General features: G+C 50.5%; 1 protein-coding gene across 5 annotated transcripts; it reads left to right on the top strand.

The window, feature by feature from the left end:
- Positions 1-5,910: 5,910 nt before the first annotated feature.
- On the top strand, positions 5,911-12,830 carry LOC122892983 (dehydrogenase/reductase SDR family member 2, mitochondrial-like). 5 transcript variants are annotated; one of them, XM_044229727.1, is made up of 8 exons: positions 5,911-6,050; positions 6,210-6,387; positions 6,913-7,014; positions 10,098-10,168; positions 11,173-11,224; positions 11,720-11,854; positions 12,087-12,142; positions 12,384-12,830. In XM_044229727.1, the coding sequence occupies exons 1-8, from the start codon at positions 5,911-5,913 to the stop codon at positions 12,493-12,495; spliced, it is 846 nt and encodes a 281-aa protein (XP_044085662.1). In that variant the 3' UTR covers positions 12,496-12,830. The 5 variants fall into 5 exon arrangements, with proteins under 5 accessions (XP_044085662.1, XP_044085661.1, XP_044085663.1 ...); XM_044229726.1 differs by lacking the exon at positions 12,087-12,142 and having other exon boundaries at positions 11,720-11,868; positions 12,336-12,830; XM_044229729.1 differs by lacking the exons at positions 6,913-7,014; positions 11,720-11,854; positions 12,087-12,142 and having other exon boundaries at positions 5,920-6,050; positions 11,173-11,228; positions 12,341-12,830.
- The last annotated feature ends 404 nt before the right edge of the window (positions 12,831-13,234 follow it).

Here is a 13,234-nt window from a genome sequence, read left to right as displayed (position 1 = left end):
AAATGTTCTGTTGCATCACACATAATAAGAGAAACTACTAATATCTGCATAGTGGAGGGAAATCGGGATTTCATCATATTTTGGTTTCTTACTTGTGCACAGTTTCTTTGGAGTACGTCCTTCCCTCCAGCTAGTCCGAGGGCTCTCGGAGAGTCCACTTTCGTCTTTTCCAGTATTTTTAGACATAGATGGTGCACCTGTGGGTTGAGGAAGCAAGTCTTCTAATCTGTCTTTTTTTTTTTAATATTTTAAATTTATTTATTTGACAGACAGAGATCACAAGTAGGCAGAGAGGCAGGGGGGAAGCAGGCGCTCTGTCTGCGCTTTGTCTGCGATCTGCGCAGATCCCTCTGCTGGGCTCGATCCCAGGATCCCGGAATCATGACCTGAGCCGAAGGCAGAGGCTTTAACCCACTGAGCCACCCAGGTGCCCCTAATCTATCTTTCTTTAGACAATGATGAATCCTTGAATAGAAGGAAAAGTATAATGTAAATAAATGATTTTGTGAGTTAGAATAAAATAGTACTATATCTTAAAATAACCATTTCAGATAAAACCACAAAACTTAAGAGAGGTTTTTGAAAAATATTTTATTTATTTAAAAAAGATTGTATTTATTTACTTGGGAGAAAGAGAGTGAGAATTCAAGGGCAGGGGCAGAGGGAGAGAATCTCAAGCAGACTCCACACTGAGCGCAGAGCCTGACTCGAGGCTAGCTCTCACCACCTGAGATCATGACCTGAGCTGAAAGCAAGAATTGGACAGTTAACTGACTAAGCCACCCACGTGCTCCTGAAAAATACTTTAAGATATTATTTCAAAACAAGAAATTTTGAGAGAGAAATATCTGAGAAGAGAGAGAGAGCACAAGAGAGCTCAAGCAGGGGGAGGAGCAGAGGGAGAGGGAGAAGCAGGCTCTCCGCTGAGCGGGGAGCCCGATATGAACTCGATGGCAGGGCCCTGGGATCCTAACCTGAGCCAAAGGCAGATGCTTAGCCAACTGAGTCACCTAGGCGCTCTACATTTAAATTTTTAATCCATCTGAAATTTATTTTGGTGTGTGGCATGAAAGACATAGATCTAATTTAGTTTCTTTTTTCCCAGAGCATTAGCCAGTTGTCTCAACATCATTTACTGAAAAATCTTTTTCCTCACTGATGCAAAATGCCACCTTTATCACATGTAAAATTCTCATGTGTGTTTGTGTTCATTTCTTTTTTTTTTTTTTAAAGATTTTATTTATTTTATTTGACAGATAGATATCACAAGTAGGCAGAGAGGCAGGCAGAGAGAGAGGGAGGAGGAAGCAGGCTCCCTGCTGAGTAGAGAGCCCGATGCGGGGCTCGATCCCAGGACTCTGGGATCATGACCTGAGCCGAAGGCAGAGGCTTTAACCCACTGAGCCACCCAGGCGCCCCTCTGAACCTTCTATTCCGCTCCTTTGATTCATTTGTTCATGAATCAATGCAATCTTGTTTTAACTGTGGCTACCTTATTTTTTTTTTTTTAAAGATTTTATTTATTTATTTGACAGAGAGAAATCACAAGTAGATGGAGAGGCAGGCAGAGAGAGAGAGGGAAGCAGGCTCCCTGCTGAGCAGAGAGCCCGATGTGGGACTCGATCCCAGGACCCTGAGATCATGACCTGAGCCGAAGGCAGCGGCTTAACCACTGAGCCACCCAGGCTACCTTATTTTTTTAAAAATCTTATATTTCAAAAGCATTTTCTGCTCTGTCTCTTTAAAGAGCTAATTCTTTCCATATTCCTGTACTAGTTATCTATTGCTGCGTAACAAATCACCCTAACACTTAGCAGCTTGGAAATGTATTATCTCATTGTTTCAGGGAGTCAGGAATGAGAACAAGTAGCTAGTGGTTGTGGCTCAGGACTTCTCCTGAGGCTGAAGTCGGCAGTCTTCTCCAGACCAGACTGGAGCCAACCAGTTTGCTTCTGAGCCTGCTCACGTGGTTGTTGGCGGGCTGCATTTCCTTGCCATGTGTGTCTTGCCACAGGGGCACTCACAGCATGGCAGGTGGGAGTGACCCCAGGGAGAAAGGGAGAGACAGAGACAACAGTCCAGGACAGAACACTGTGTTTTATGTATCCTTATTTCAAAAGTGACAAACCATTACTTCTGCCAAGCCCTCTATGCTGGGGGTGTGGGGTGTGGAGGAGGAATCACACACGGCGGTGAATGCCTGCCTATAAGGATCACGGGGACCATCTTAGAGTCTGGCTACCACTCTTCCAGTTTTGACTTTGTTCCTTCTCACTTTCTTGGGATATCTCATCCATTTATGAGGCTGCTTCCACCCATACCAATGTTGGCAAATCATTCTTCTGATCTCTGACTTGCCCTCATGAGTGCCAGGACACTTCCTCCAACTGCTGGGTACCCCCTCTGAAATATCCCTAGGCCTCTCTAAGTGGCTTTTTCCACTCTCTTCTTGGAAGCCTCCCTGAGCCTCAAACCGACTTCTATTTTTAAATGTAGCATTCTGGGGGTACCTGGGTGGCTCAGTCATTAACTGTCTGCCTCAGGTCACCATTGCAGGGTCCTGGGATGGAGCCCCACATAGGGCTCCCTGCTAGGCAGGGAGCCCGCTTCTCCCTCTCCCATTCCTCCTGCTTGTGTTGCCTCTCTCTCTGTCTCTCTCCTTCTCTCTGTCAAAGAAATAAATAAAATCTTAAAAAAAAAAATGTAACACTCTGAACTACATTTATTTGATTTTTCCATTAGACTGTAAGCTAATGGGTGGGGACTCTGCCTTCATTATTTTGGTGTTCATAGTACTTAACACAGTCCTGGCAGAAAGTAAGAGCTCATTCAAATATTTGGACCAGGAGAGAGACTGGGTGCTGGTGGTGGGGACACCAGGAACTCTACTGTGATTAGTCCTATATAGCGCCAGGGGCCTGATCCCCTGGTCGAGAGGGAGGGCCTGTTTCACTGGCTTTGAGACAGAGGCCTACAGTCTTTTTCTGATGCATGTAGAAATAACTTGGTGGCTTTGTACCCAGCTCTGCCTCCCCAGCCAACGAAGACTGTAGACCCCACAGGGTGGGGTCTGGAGCCTGCTTAGACCCACGGGTTTGTTTGTGTTGTATGAGTGTCTGGGGACAGCTGGACTGACAGGACAGACCGTGGGTACCCTGGTAGGTACCTATGGTAATCTGCAAATGATTACTCTGGCAGTGAATCCTCTTCTTCCCCCCAGGCTATTCCTGACTGTGGGGGAGACCTTGCCTCACCACCACCTTTCATCATTGCAGAACTATATGTTCCATGAATCCTTGAGTCTTTTGGGAAGAATTACAGTACCTGAAACCCAGCCTGCCACCTCCCCACATCCTCACACTCAGCTGCAGACTTTACAGCGGAAGGGCTCCTGACCTGCGCTCAGGAACCACAAGAGCACAACCAGGTAAGGCTGGGGCAGGGACAATATGGCCCCCAGTCAGGCTGACTGTCCAGGTGGGGGTCCCTGAAACTGGGCTGCCCACCTTCACTTTTTTTTTTTTTTTCCACCTTCACTTTTTACAATTTTTTGTGTTGATGCTTCTTTCTTCCTGTGTCTGAGAGCAGTTGCCTTAATTTCTCCTTAGATTCTCATAACAAAGCTCTTGGGAGCTATTGGAGCCCTTAGTGTCTCCCAACTCATTGCCTTATCTTATCTAGGTGTAGATGGAGCCAGAGTGGGGAACAGACTGGCCCAAATCCTGCTTCTTCTGTGGACATCTCCCTAGTCTCTCTCTTTCCTGGTTTTCAATGGTTCTCATATCGCATGTCTCTCCCCAAATCTTTGTTTTGCCTTGTATTTTCTCTTTGGTGAAGGCCATACACCTCCAAGATGGGTCTAGTGTGAAGGTATGTCCACTTGGCTCCCTCACCTCCATTCTGGTCATCTGAACTGCTCAGCATGGTGAGGGGAATCCAAGTGGACAGTGCCAAGTTCAGAGGCCACTCGAAGCTCCCGGGACCTGTGGTAGACTGTGGCCTAGCTGGCCTGGCTGACTACTCCAGAGAAAAGCCAAAGTGGGGATGCGGGCTGAGTGAGTGAAAGCCTGGGCCCTTGGAAGCTGCCCAGTCTCAGGCCCTGGGAAAGTGGGACCTGGAACAAGAAAGGGGAACCAAGAGAGATAAGTGAGGCCTGATTTGTCCCTCTTAACTCTACCTGAAATAGGTCAGAGCTGCTTTTCCCTACAAGCAGGACAGCTTTCCTGCAAACCACGTCACCACAAGGTTAGCAAGGAGCAGGGATTGGTAAAAACCATTGTAGACCACAGAGGGGACAGCCACAGACTTGCTGAGAAAGGACAAGCTCCTTAGAGGTGCCATAACTCTGTTCTTCCAGCAGGGGGCAGCCTATCCTGACAAAAAGCGATTCCCTGTTTTTCAGGCTGCCCTCCCAGCCAAGGAGACCAATTCCCCTGACACTTGACAGGGTTAATCTGAGCTTCCATCTTGGGGGAGAGAAGTCCCCGGGGGATCATAAGTGTTTAGAATGTGGTGTCCTGTTTAGGAAAGGTAGAACAATCAGAAACCGAAACCCTCCATCCCCTCAAATTGAAAGGCTGTAAATATGACCTTGCATAAAGAAGAGACAGCATGTGTTCGAGAGCGAGCAGAGTGACAGCAGCTAGGACAAAAGGGCGAGAGGTCTAGGACCTGCAAAGGGTAAATTTAGAAATATGGTGTCAGGAGAGACATAAGTTTGAAACCAAGGCTGTCTCTCTTAAAGCAGAGCATTTGGTTACCTTCCTTATGACACAGATATAGCTTGATATTTCATCTGAAATATCAGGAATTATGTTCTCCATAATTCCTGAGCAGCACCCATTCACTGATCATTATAGATACCAACCCCTAACTCGAGGGAACTGGGTTACATAAGGGTTGGTTGCTAAGGAACAAGGGAGATGCAGTAGGTACGACAAGGGTTGCTTAGTAACGAGGAGTCCCTCGGTGTTGGAGTGGCGAAAGCAAGTCTAGAACTGATGGGGGTCTGTGGACACTCAGCCCCTACCAGAGCCTCCTGAAAATGCATGTCCATTGGCCCTTAGTCCAGAGCTGCCAGACCTGCATCTCTTCAGCTTCCTGGCACTACCCTGCATGAAAAGTACATCCCAAGTCCCTGAGTGCCTTCAATAACCCCTTGCTGCCTCCATTCCTTCCCACCTGCCTCCACAGGAAACAGATCAGACTCCTAGACTGAGGACCCTGCAGGGCTCCTGGGCAAGCAAAGGGGAATCTCTCACTGGGGGAGGTAGGAGATTCCAGACTCACAGGGTGTGGAGCTGGGAAATGTGGGGTCTGGGTGAAAGAGGTCCCCCTCCACAAGCATCTCCGATGTGTTTCCAGTTCATCGGAAAGTGTCTGCATATCTGAGTCTCCCATGCCAGGTCCTCACCTGCCTCCACTCCTGTGCAAACCTACAACGGCCTGCCCCTTTCCTTCCAGAGGGTGTCCGGTGGGCGGGCCTGGGTCTGCTCCCTGCCTCAGTGTCCTCCCAGCCTCCACTCAGAGAGTTTCCCTTCAGCACAGCCTGGCGGAGGCAGCAAGTAGACATTCAGAACCTAGGTCTGCTCTCTGACCTGTTGCAAGCACTCAGTGCTTGCTCAGGGAACGAATGGGAAACTTGTCCTGTCTATTGAATGTTGGGTCTCACATTCCAACTTGCCTGTTTTATAAATAGAGAGTTTTCACAGACAGTCTTCCTGACCGAGGCTCACATGTTTGAAATTCACCCTGACCAGCTCTACTCTCTCTGGTCTCTGCTGCTGGCCTCGTCTGTCTGCAGGAGCAGAGGGTAGATTACTGTCATTACTCTGGCATCCATGATAGATGAAGTTGATTTTTTTCTCCAGGACCCGGTTCAGCAGGAAGCAGAAAAACGCACTGGCCAGCATGCTGCAAGCAATGGCTGGGGTCCACAGGGGCCTGTTTCACTCCCGTGCTGGACTCTCTGTGCGGATGAGCAGCACTGGGATAAACCCAAAGGGTCTCCTGGCCAATCGGGTAGCTGTGATCACAGGGTCCACTGAAGGGTAAGTGCTGTGATTGCCCTATGGGTCTTGACCCCTCCCCAGGACTCTCGCATCCACAGAGACCTCGGGCTTCTAGGTCAACACACAGCCTTGTTGATTTCCAGGGATGGGCCGAGGGACGGGGCTGAGGTTGTCTTGTTCCCTCCATCTCTGCTGCAGGATCGGCTTTGCCATTGCAAGGCGCCTGGCCCAGGATGGGGCCCACGTGGTCGTCAGCAGCCGGAAGCAGCAGAACGTGGACCGGGCAGTGGCCACACTGCAGGGGGAGGGGCTGAGTGTGACAGGCACCGTGTGCCATATGGGGAAGGCCGAGGACCGGGAGCGGCTGGTGGCCAAGGTGAGGGGCCGCAGAGAATGTGCAAGGCCTTTCCCATGCTGTTCAGACCTGGGTGGGGCTGAGGCTGGGACTGGGATGGGGCTGGGAGGCTCTAGAACACGTCTGGAAACCAGAACTGCTCAGGGTCTACCTGGGTGGAGGGCACTGCGCACACTGGCTTTCTGGAAAATGGCTTGTTCATGAGAGAACCCTCGCCTCCATCCAACACCCTGGAGAACCACGGCTGAGGAGGAATCTAGAGGGATTCCCTGTTCCCAAGTCCATGGACTGATTCCTGGAGGAGAGAGACCCTCCGCTCCTGAGACCCTCGGGGGACGCAGAGCCTGTCCTTGGGCTTATCCCACACTCCTGCCTTCATCAGAGTTTGGTTCTCACACTAGTTGTGTGACCCAGTCCTGGTGGAGACAGGATCTGATTAGCAAACTTTGCCTCAATGCCCTGTGCACTTGGCAACAGCGCTGGGAGGGTGACGCCTCCTCGGGCCATCTTTACACTTATGGCCCTGTGTTTCACCCTTCCCCCCAGGTCCTGGAGCACCATGGGGGCCTTGACTTTTTGGTGTGCAATGCAGCCGTCAACATCCTGGTGGGAGGCACCCTGAAGGCCAGTGAGGAGGTGTGGGACAAGGTGAGAGGCTCTGAGGGGAGTTGGCTGAGGAGTCTAACTTGCTCTCCCATTGAGACTCGACTCACCTCCCTGTCAAGCGACTGTAAAAACCGGCACTGATCACTCTTCCCCTGGAATGTGTCGTGATGCTACTTTCCAATCTGTGTGCCTTCAAAGTGGGTTCCTACATTCTTTCTGCTTTCTTTTCTCTTCCTATCCCTTTTGCATTTATTCATTTAGCAAATATTCAATGAGGGTTTGCTATGTGCCAGGCACTGTTCTAGGCTCTGGGGATACAGCTCTGGGAGTATCTTGATGAAAGTCAAGAATAGGAAGGGCTCTGCTCTTTGTTGACAGTAGATATATTTCACATCCTTTGGTGATTTTGCTCCTCTTTGGGGACTCGTACCTGCCGCTGAGATTCTTCCCCCTTCCAGGAGGAGGTTGCCTCACTGTCCCTCAGAGGAACCTGAAATACCTGTCAGGCCTGGACCCAGCCATCAGCTGTCCATGACATTCCAGCCCACTGCATTTGGCCTAATGATCCTGCCACCTGGTCCATGGGGTCCAGAAGAGACCTTGTAAAATGTCTTGAGGTCTACCTTGGGCTTTGTTGTTCTATGATTTATGTTATGTTTTTATTTATTTTATGTATTTATTTTTTATATTTTATATCTATTTATTTATTGTTTCTATTATATTATTATTTATTTATTTATTTTATAGCTCTATGCTATGATTTATGTTATGTTATGGTCTTATGTCATTCTATGTTTCCTATTCTATGTCCCCTGTGTTGGGTTCCCGAGTCCCTCTGACCAGACCAGATGGACTGCAGGGACGCCATCTTCTTCCTGCTGTCATTAACCTCCATCTCCACCCCAAGCACTGGCCAGAGCACTTCCTCTGCCTTCCCCAGGTCTCTGCACTGCATAGACAGTGTTCTCAGGCCAGGCCCTCTTGTGTACCTGCCTTCGCCAGATGCCGTTTCCTCCTTCCTCAGAGATGACCGAAGTCTGAGCTCCCTGCAGCCACTGCTAGCAGCCTCCTCAAGTGTCCTAGCCCTCCAGAGTCATTTCGCCTTTTAGTGTCTTAGTTCATGGGATCATGACTCTCTTTATCTTGGAATCCATTTGAAATCTCCCCCCCCTGAAGCTAAGCACACTCGGGCACAGCCCCGCCTTCCTTTCCCCACTGCCACCCTATTCTCCCAGGTCTTACTGAGCCACTAGCTGTCTGCACCACGGGGTCATAGTTGTCCCTGATCACATCTGCCACCACCTCACACGTTTGAAATTTCCCTGATGCTCTGCTTTCTCTGAATGCAGTTTTTGGAGGTGTCCTGGGAGTTAGTTCCTTCTCAGTCACTTTATCACTGGGCCAGTTCGAGCACCTCTCCAGAACCCCTCTTTCTCCAGCTGGTTAGGAAATATCCCCTCTCCTCTTCCACTACTTCTCCAACCTTCTTCTGCCTGAGGACTCTCCAGCATCCAAGCTCCGCAGGCCACGATCTCTACTCAGGACTTTGTGGCACCCGGAGCTACTCTATCTGCTTTTCTTTTTCTTTTCTTTTCTCTCTTTAAAAAAGATTTTATTTGTTTCCTTGAGAGAGAGAGAGAGAGAGAGACCACGAGAGGGGTGAAGATCAGAAGGAGAAGCAGACTCCTCATGGAGCTGGGAGCCTGATGAGGGACTGGATCCCTGGACTTCAGGATCATGACCTGAGCTGAAGGCAGTTGCTTAACTAATTGAGCCACCCAGGTGTCCTCTCTCTGCTTTTCTAATAGGGCAGTCCTCTTAAGCAAGGGAGGGACTCACCTTTTCATGCTTGGCTGCTGAGTCTAGGAGGGGCCTTGTTGGAGCCCATCCCCCAGCTTAGAGCAGACATCAGTGGGGTGGTGGGGCTCTATTTTGAGCAGAGAATGACCAGGAAGTCCCTTAATCTAACCCTCAATGCCTTCTTATTGGGGACCTCATATTGGGCCCCCCTTTGGACATCTGAACCACTTCTTCTGGTCCTGGGGGTCATCCCCAGCACTGGCAATCTGCTATCATGTGGGCCTCAGCAGCTCTCTATCAAAGCCTCATCCCTCATCAAGGGGATGACCAGATATGCAGTCCCATTCCCTAGAGACAGAGGACACACTGACCTCACTCAAGATGGTGCCTCACAGGAGGGATCCTGATGTCACTTTAGTCCCAGCTGGTGCTCTGTCCTAGCCTCCAGCTCAGTCTCTGCCTCTTTCCCTGCCAGTTCCTCTCTTACTTTTCCTCTGTCCCCAGTCCCATCAGACTGAGTTCCCAGACAACGGATCAGGAGCCCTCATGTCTGGGGCTGGATCCAGGTTTTAGTCGCAGGCGGGACTGCCGTGGGAAGCTTACACCCAGGATGGCAATTCTCTGTTGTGTCTCCCACTTTGTGATGGCCGTAGGAAAGCTCAGAGCCACGTCTGCAGGAAACAGGCAGGCATGCCGGCCCTCGCAGCTGGCATTTTTGTGAACAGATAATATAATGCTCAGTCCTTGCCACATGCTGTGAAGTGTGGGCAGCAACCTTCCCCTTGCTTTTTCTTATCTTTCTACACTTATTTTTCCTGTTCTCCATTTCTTCACACATAACACCTATTCAGCTTGTTTTATGCTGTGGCACCATGAGAACACCTTAAATTCTACTGGGACAAGACAAGGACACCAACAAGTCAAAACACAGACAGACAAAGACAACACTTCCAGAAATCTTCTTTGCTCCATCCAGAAACCTCCTTTCCCCCCCATCTGTTCTACTTTCAGTCTTTTTTCCAGGGGCCTCTGCTTAGTGGTTCTATCTGCAGACCAGCATGATGTCCATTTTCTTGAAAAGGCCTGAACAGTTCCCTCCTTCACCCCAGTCGGGAACAGTTTGCTCACAGGCCTGTCACTTAGCCTGACTGCCTGTTAAACCGTTAGCCAGGGGTTCTGATCAGAAGAGAAATGAATCTTAGAGCTGCACACTTGTGGGTTTGCTGCACAAATGACAGGGCTCCGGGTGTCTTATGACAACAGGCCCTGGGCTGAGGGCTCATGGCGTCTCTTTGTCTTCCCTCCTGCCTCCACTCTGATTTCAGATCCTGAACGTGAATGTGAAGTCACCAGCCCTGCTCCTGAGCCAGCTGCTGCCCCACATGGAGAACAGGGGGTAGGTTGCAGGGTGGGGGTGGGGTGGGATCTGGTGGGGAGCCCGTGTGAGAATGGAGTCTGGAGAACACAGGGGCCCAGCTGGGAGGAGTCCCTGGGGTCTCCCCATCTCCCTTCCTCTGTCCTGCTTCACCCTTTGTACAGCTACAGCTTCTAATTCTTGGCTGCAGGATAAGGGTGCTGGTCCTGGGGCTCCAGCATGCTCTCATTGGCCTCGACATCAACATGTTTGGGAAAGGGCTGAGCTTTAGATCTGTCCTCATGGACAGATCCTTCTCACCCTCTACTCGGGCTCTCGCACCGAGGGACAGTGCCTTTTCACCAGTTTACAATCTGTGACAGGGTCCCCCCATCCCAGATCCATTCTCCCTCCCTGCTTCTCAGCCTCCAGGGAGCCTACATGTTCTTCCAGATCCTGCCTATTTGACTGCACTCCATACATAGCTTCAGGGGTATCATGTCAGGGACTCAGGCCTCCACCTCCCTCAGGCCGTAGCTCCTCCTCAGTCAGGCTCCTTGATGCAGACATACCCTTTAGGAACCGGCCCCAGGGTGTGTGGGGTAGAGGAAAACATTACTGCCTCTCATTTCTTGTCTCCTCCTGCTTCATCTGCTTCTTAGAGGCGACCCATTGTCACCAAGCCCACTCTGCCCCCTTCCCCAAGCAGCTGGCTTTCTGCTCATTGCTTCCCTCAAGATGAGGCAGAGAATGTCATGGTTCAGAGCATGGGTGTTGGGTCAGAGAACTAGGGTGGAGTTCTGGCTCCGCCACTTACGGTTCTGCTGTGAAACTCTGTGGGCCTCTGTGGCCCTTGAAACTCTGTGGGCTTGAAAGGGAGACAATAATGCAAACTGTACCGCCGCTGTGAGGACTGCATTATTCCATGACTATAGTAGTTAAAATGGTATTGTTCTCATTCTTATATCTTTTTAAAATAATAGTAGCACCTCAGACCATGTTAAGTTACTGGTTTCCTGTCTCCTCTCATGTCTGTCTCTTCTCAGGATGGGGGCGGTGGTCCTTGTCTCCTCCGTTGCGGCCTATGTACCATGGGCGGTGAGTGCTTGCTTGTGTGCTCCTGGTAGTGTTAGGGGAAGGGGTCCCCAGGACACCACAGAGACAATGCCTGGGAGAGACCCCCACCTCACTCGTGCTGCCCTAGGTTGAGCTGATGCCCATGTGGCTGCTGGGCACAGCTTCTGTTCTCAGAACAGGATGGGGAGAGTGTGTCTGAGCTCTGCACTTGGGCCAGGGGTGGGAGCATCTGTAGGTGAGAAACTCAACTGATACTTTCCTCTGCTTTCTCATATCCTTTTTTTTTTTTTTTCTTTTTAAGATTTATTTATTTGGGAGGGGGAGGGGCAGAAGGAGAGGGAAAGGTTCCCAAGCAGACTCCTGGCTGAGCGCCAAGCCATGGCTGATGCGGGCTCCATCTCACCACCCTGAGGCCTTGACCTGAGCAGAAATCAAGAGTCGAATGCTTAACTGACTGAGCCACCCAGGCGCCCCTGCTTCTGTATATCCTAATGACTGTCTTGATTCCCTTCCCAGAAACTGGGTGTCTACAATATCAGTAAGACGGCCATACTGGGCCTCACCAGGACGCTGTCAGTGGAGCTGGCCCCCAAGGGCATCCGGGTGAACTGCCTGGTTCCAGGAATAATTGAGACCAGATTCAGCCAAGTGGTGAGGACTGAGATGTGACCCCCATTTCCCAGCCTGGCTCAGTGGAAACCTCCCCAGTGACTAAGGGATAAGCCTCAGATCCATGTCTCTAACAGACGAGGTCCTCACTGTCCTTTGAATTCAGCCATGACTCAGCCTGTCGCCCCAAATCTGCCATAGGTGATCTGTTGCAGGATCATCTGGGGCCCTTGTTTTAACACCACTGACTCATTCATGTCTTCTCTTTGCCCAGTTTCACAAGGATGAGTTTTTCTGGAACAATTTCAAGAAAGAGCACAAGCTGCAGAGGCAAGTGGGGTGTGGAGCCTTGGTTACCAGGGTACAGCTAGGGAGGGGTGGCTGGTCTGTTTCACTAGTCGACCTCTCCCTGTGTGCTGGCCATTCCTTTAGCTGGAGTCTGGGTTCCACAGAGCCCTGCAGGGTGCAAGCAAGAAGCCCTGCTGAGTCCACCCTGTCCCTCCTTGGAGCCCACTCCCACCAGAGCAGCAGAGTCTGAGATCCCTGACATGTGTTCTGTCCTTCTACACAGGATAGGGAAGCCTGAGGACTGTGCTGGGATTGTGTCCTTCCTGTGCTCTCCAGACGCCAGCTACATCACCGGTGAAAGCTTTGTGGTGGCCGGTTTCTCCCCTCGGCTCTGATGGAGCTGAGGGGTCCCTGAGCTGTGGGTCTGGGTTTAGGAGACTGGGGACAGGTGGGCTGGGAAATCATGAAGGTCAAGAGATAAAGACTGAAGCTTAAGGCAGGACCCTCCAGTGTTCTCATCTGTTGATTCTGTTGTTGATACAGCTGCTGTGATCTAACCAACCTGTGGTTTCTTGATATGGGGCTGTGGAGCTGAAGGAGTTTATGGGCCTGGCACACTGGAGGAAACATAAGGGACAGGAGCAGCAACTTGGGCCCTCGAAAGTTCCAGTCCTTTTCTCTGCCACTTGTACTTTAAACATTTCTTTCCTAAAACAAACTCCAATTTCTCTTCAAGCCTGGAAACTCCTGGTAAGGGGAATGAGGCTGAGGACAGGCCTCTCCCATCTCCTGCCTTTTGCTGCCCCGAGCCTGTCCTCAGACCCAGCCAGTGAGTGTTCACAGAAGGCTCTGCTCCTTTCTCTGAGTGGGCTGGTGGAGGCTAAGCAAGGTGGGAGAGGGTGAGAGGATTCCAGGATCCCCCCTGGGGTTCTGTGGGCTAGTGGTCTTTCATGTTTTCTGGGCCACATAGGCCTTTGAGTCCTTGAAGAAAAAAGCTTCACCGAATCTTGCATACCATTCCAGGTTGAGAACTGCTAATTGATACAAAAGAGAGAAGTCAGTGTGAAGTTCTCCTTAAGGGTGTCTCCTCTTGGTAAAGGCACCTTCTGCTGTCCTGAGGCATGTTTGAGGGCT

This window comes from Neovison vison, chromosome 13 (assembly GCF_020171115.1).
Source record: "Neovison vison isolate M4711 chromosome 13, ASM_NN_V1, whole genome shotgun sequence".
NCBI classification, from domain to species: domain Eukaryota; kingdom Metazoa; phylum Chordata; class Mammalia; order Carnivora; family Mustelidae; genus Neogale; species Neogale vison.
This window is presented reverse-complemented; position numbering and strand designations above follow the sequence as displayed.

Excerpts from the sequence above, each read along its gene's own strand:
- LOC122892983 (XM_044229726.1), top strand. The coding sequence starts at position 5,911 with ATGCTGCAAGCAATGGCTGGGGTCCACAGGGGCCTGTTTCACTCCCGT. Across the intron at positions 10,169-11,172 it reads CCCCACATGGAGAACAGGGG|GATGGGGGCGGTGGTCCTTG; the intron begins GTAGGTTGCAGG and ends GTCTCTTCTCAG. Across the intron at positions 11,225-11,719 it reads CGGCCTATGTACCATGGGCG|AAACTGGGTGTCTACAATAT; the intron begins GTGAGTGCTTGC and ends TTCCCTTCCCAG.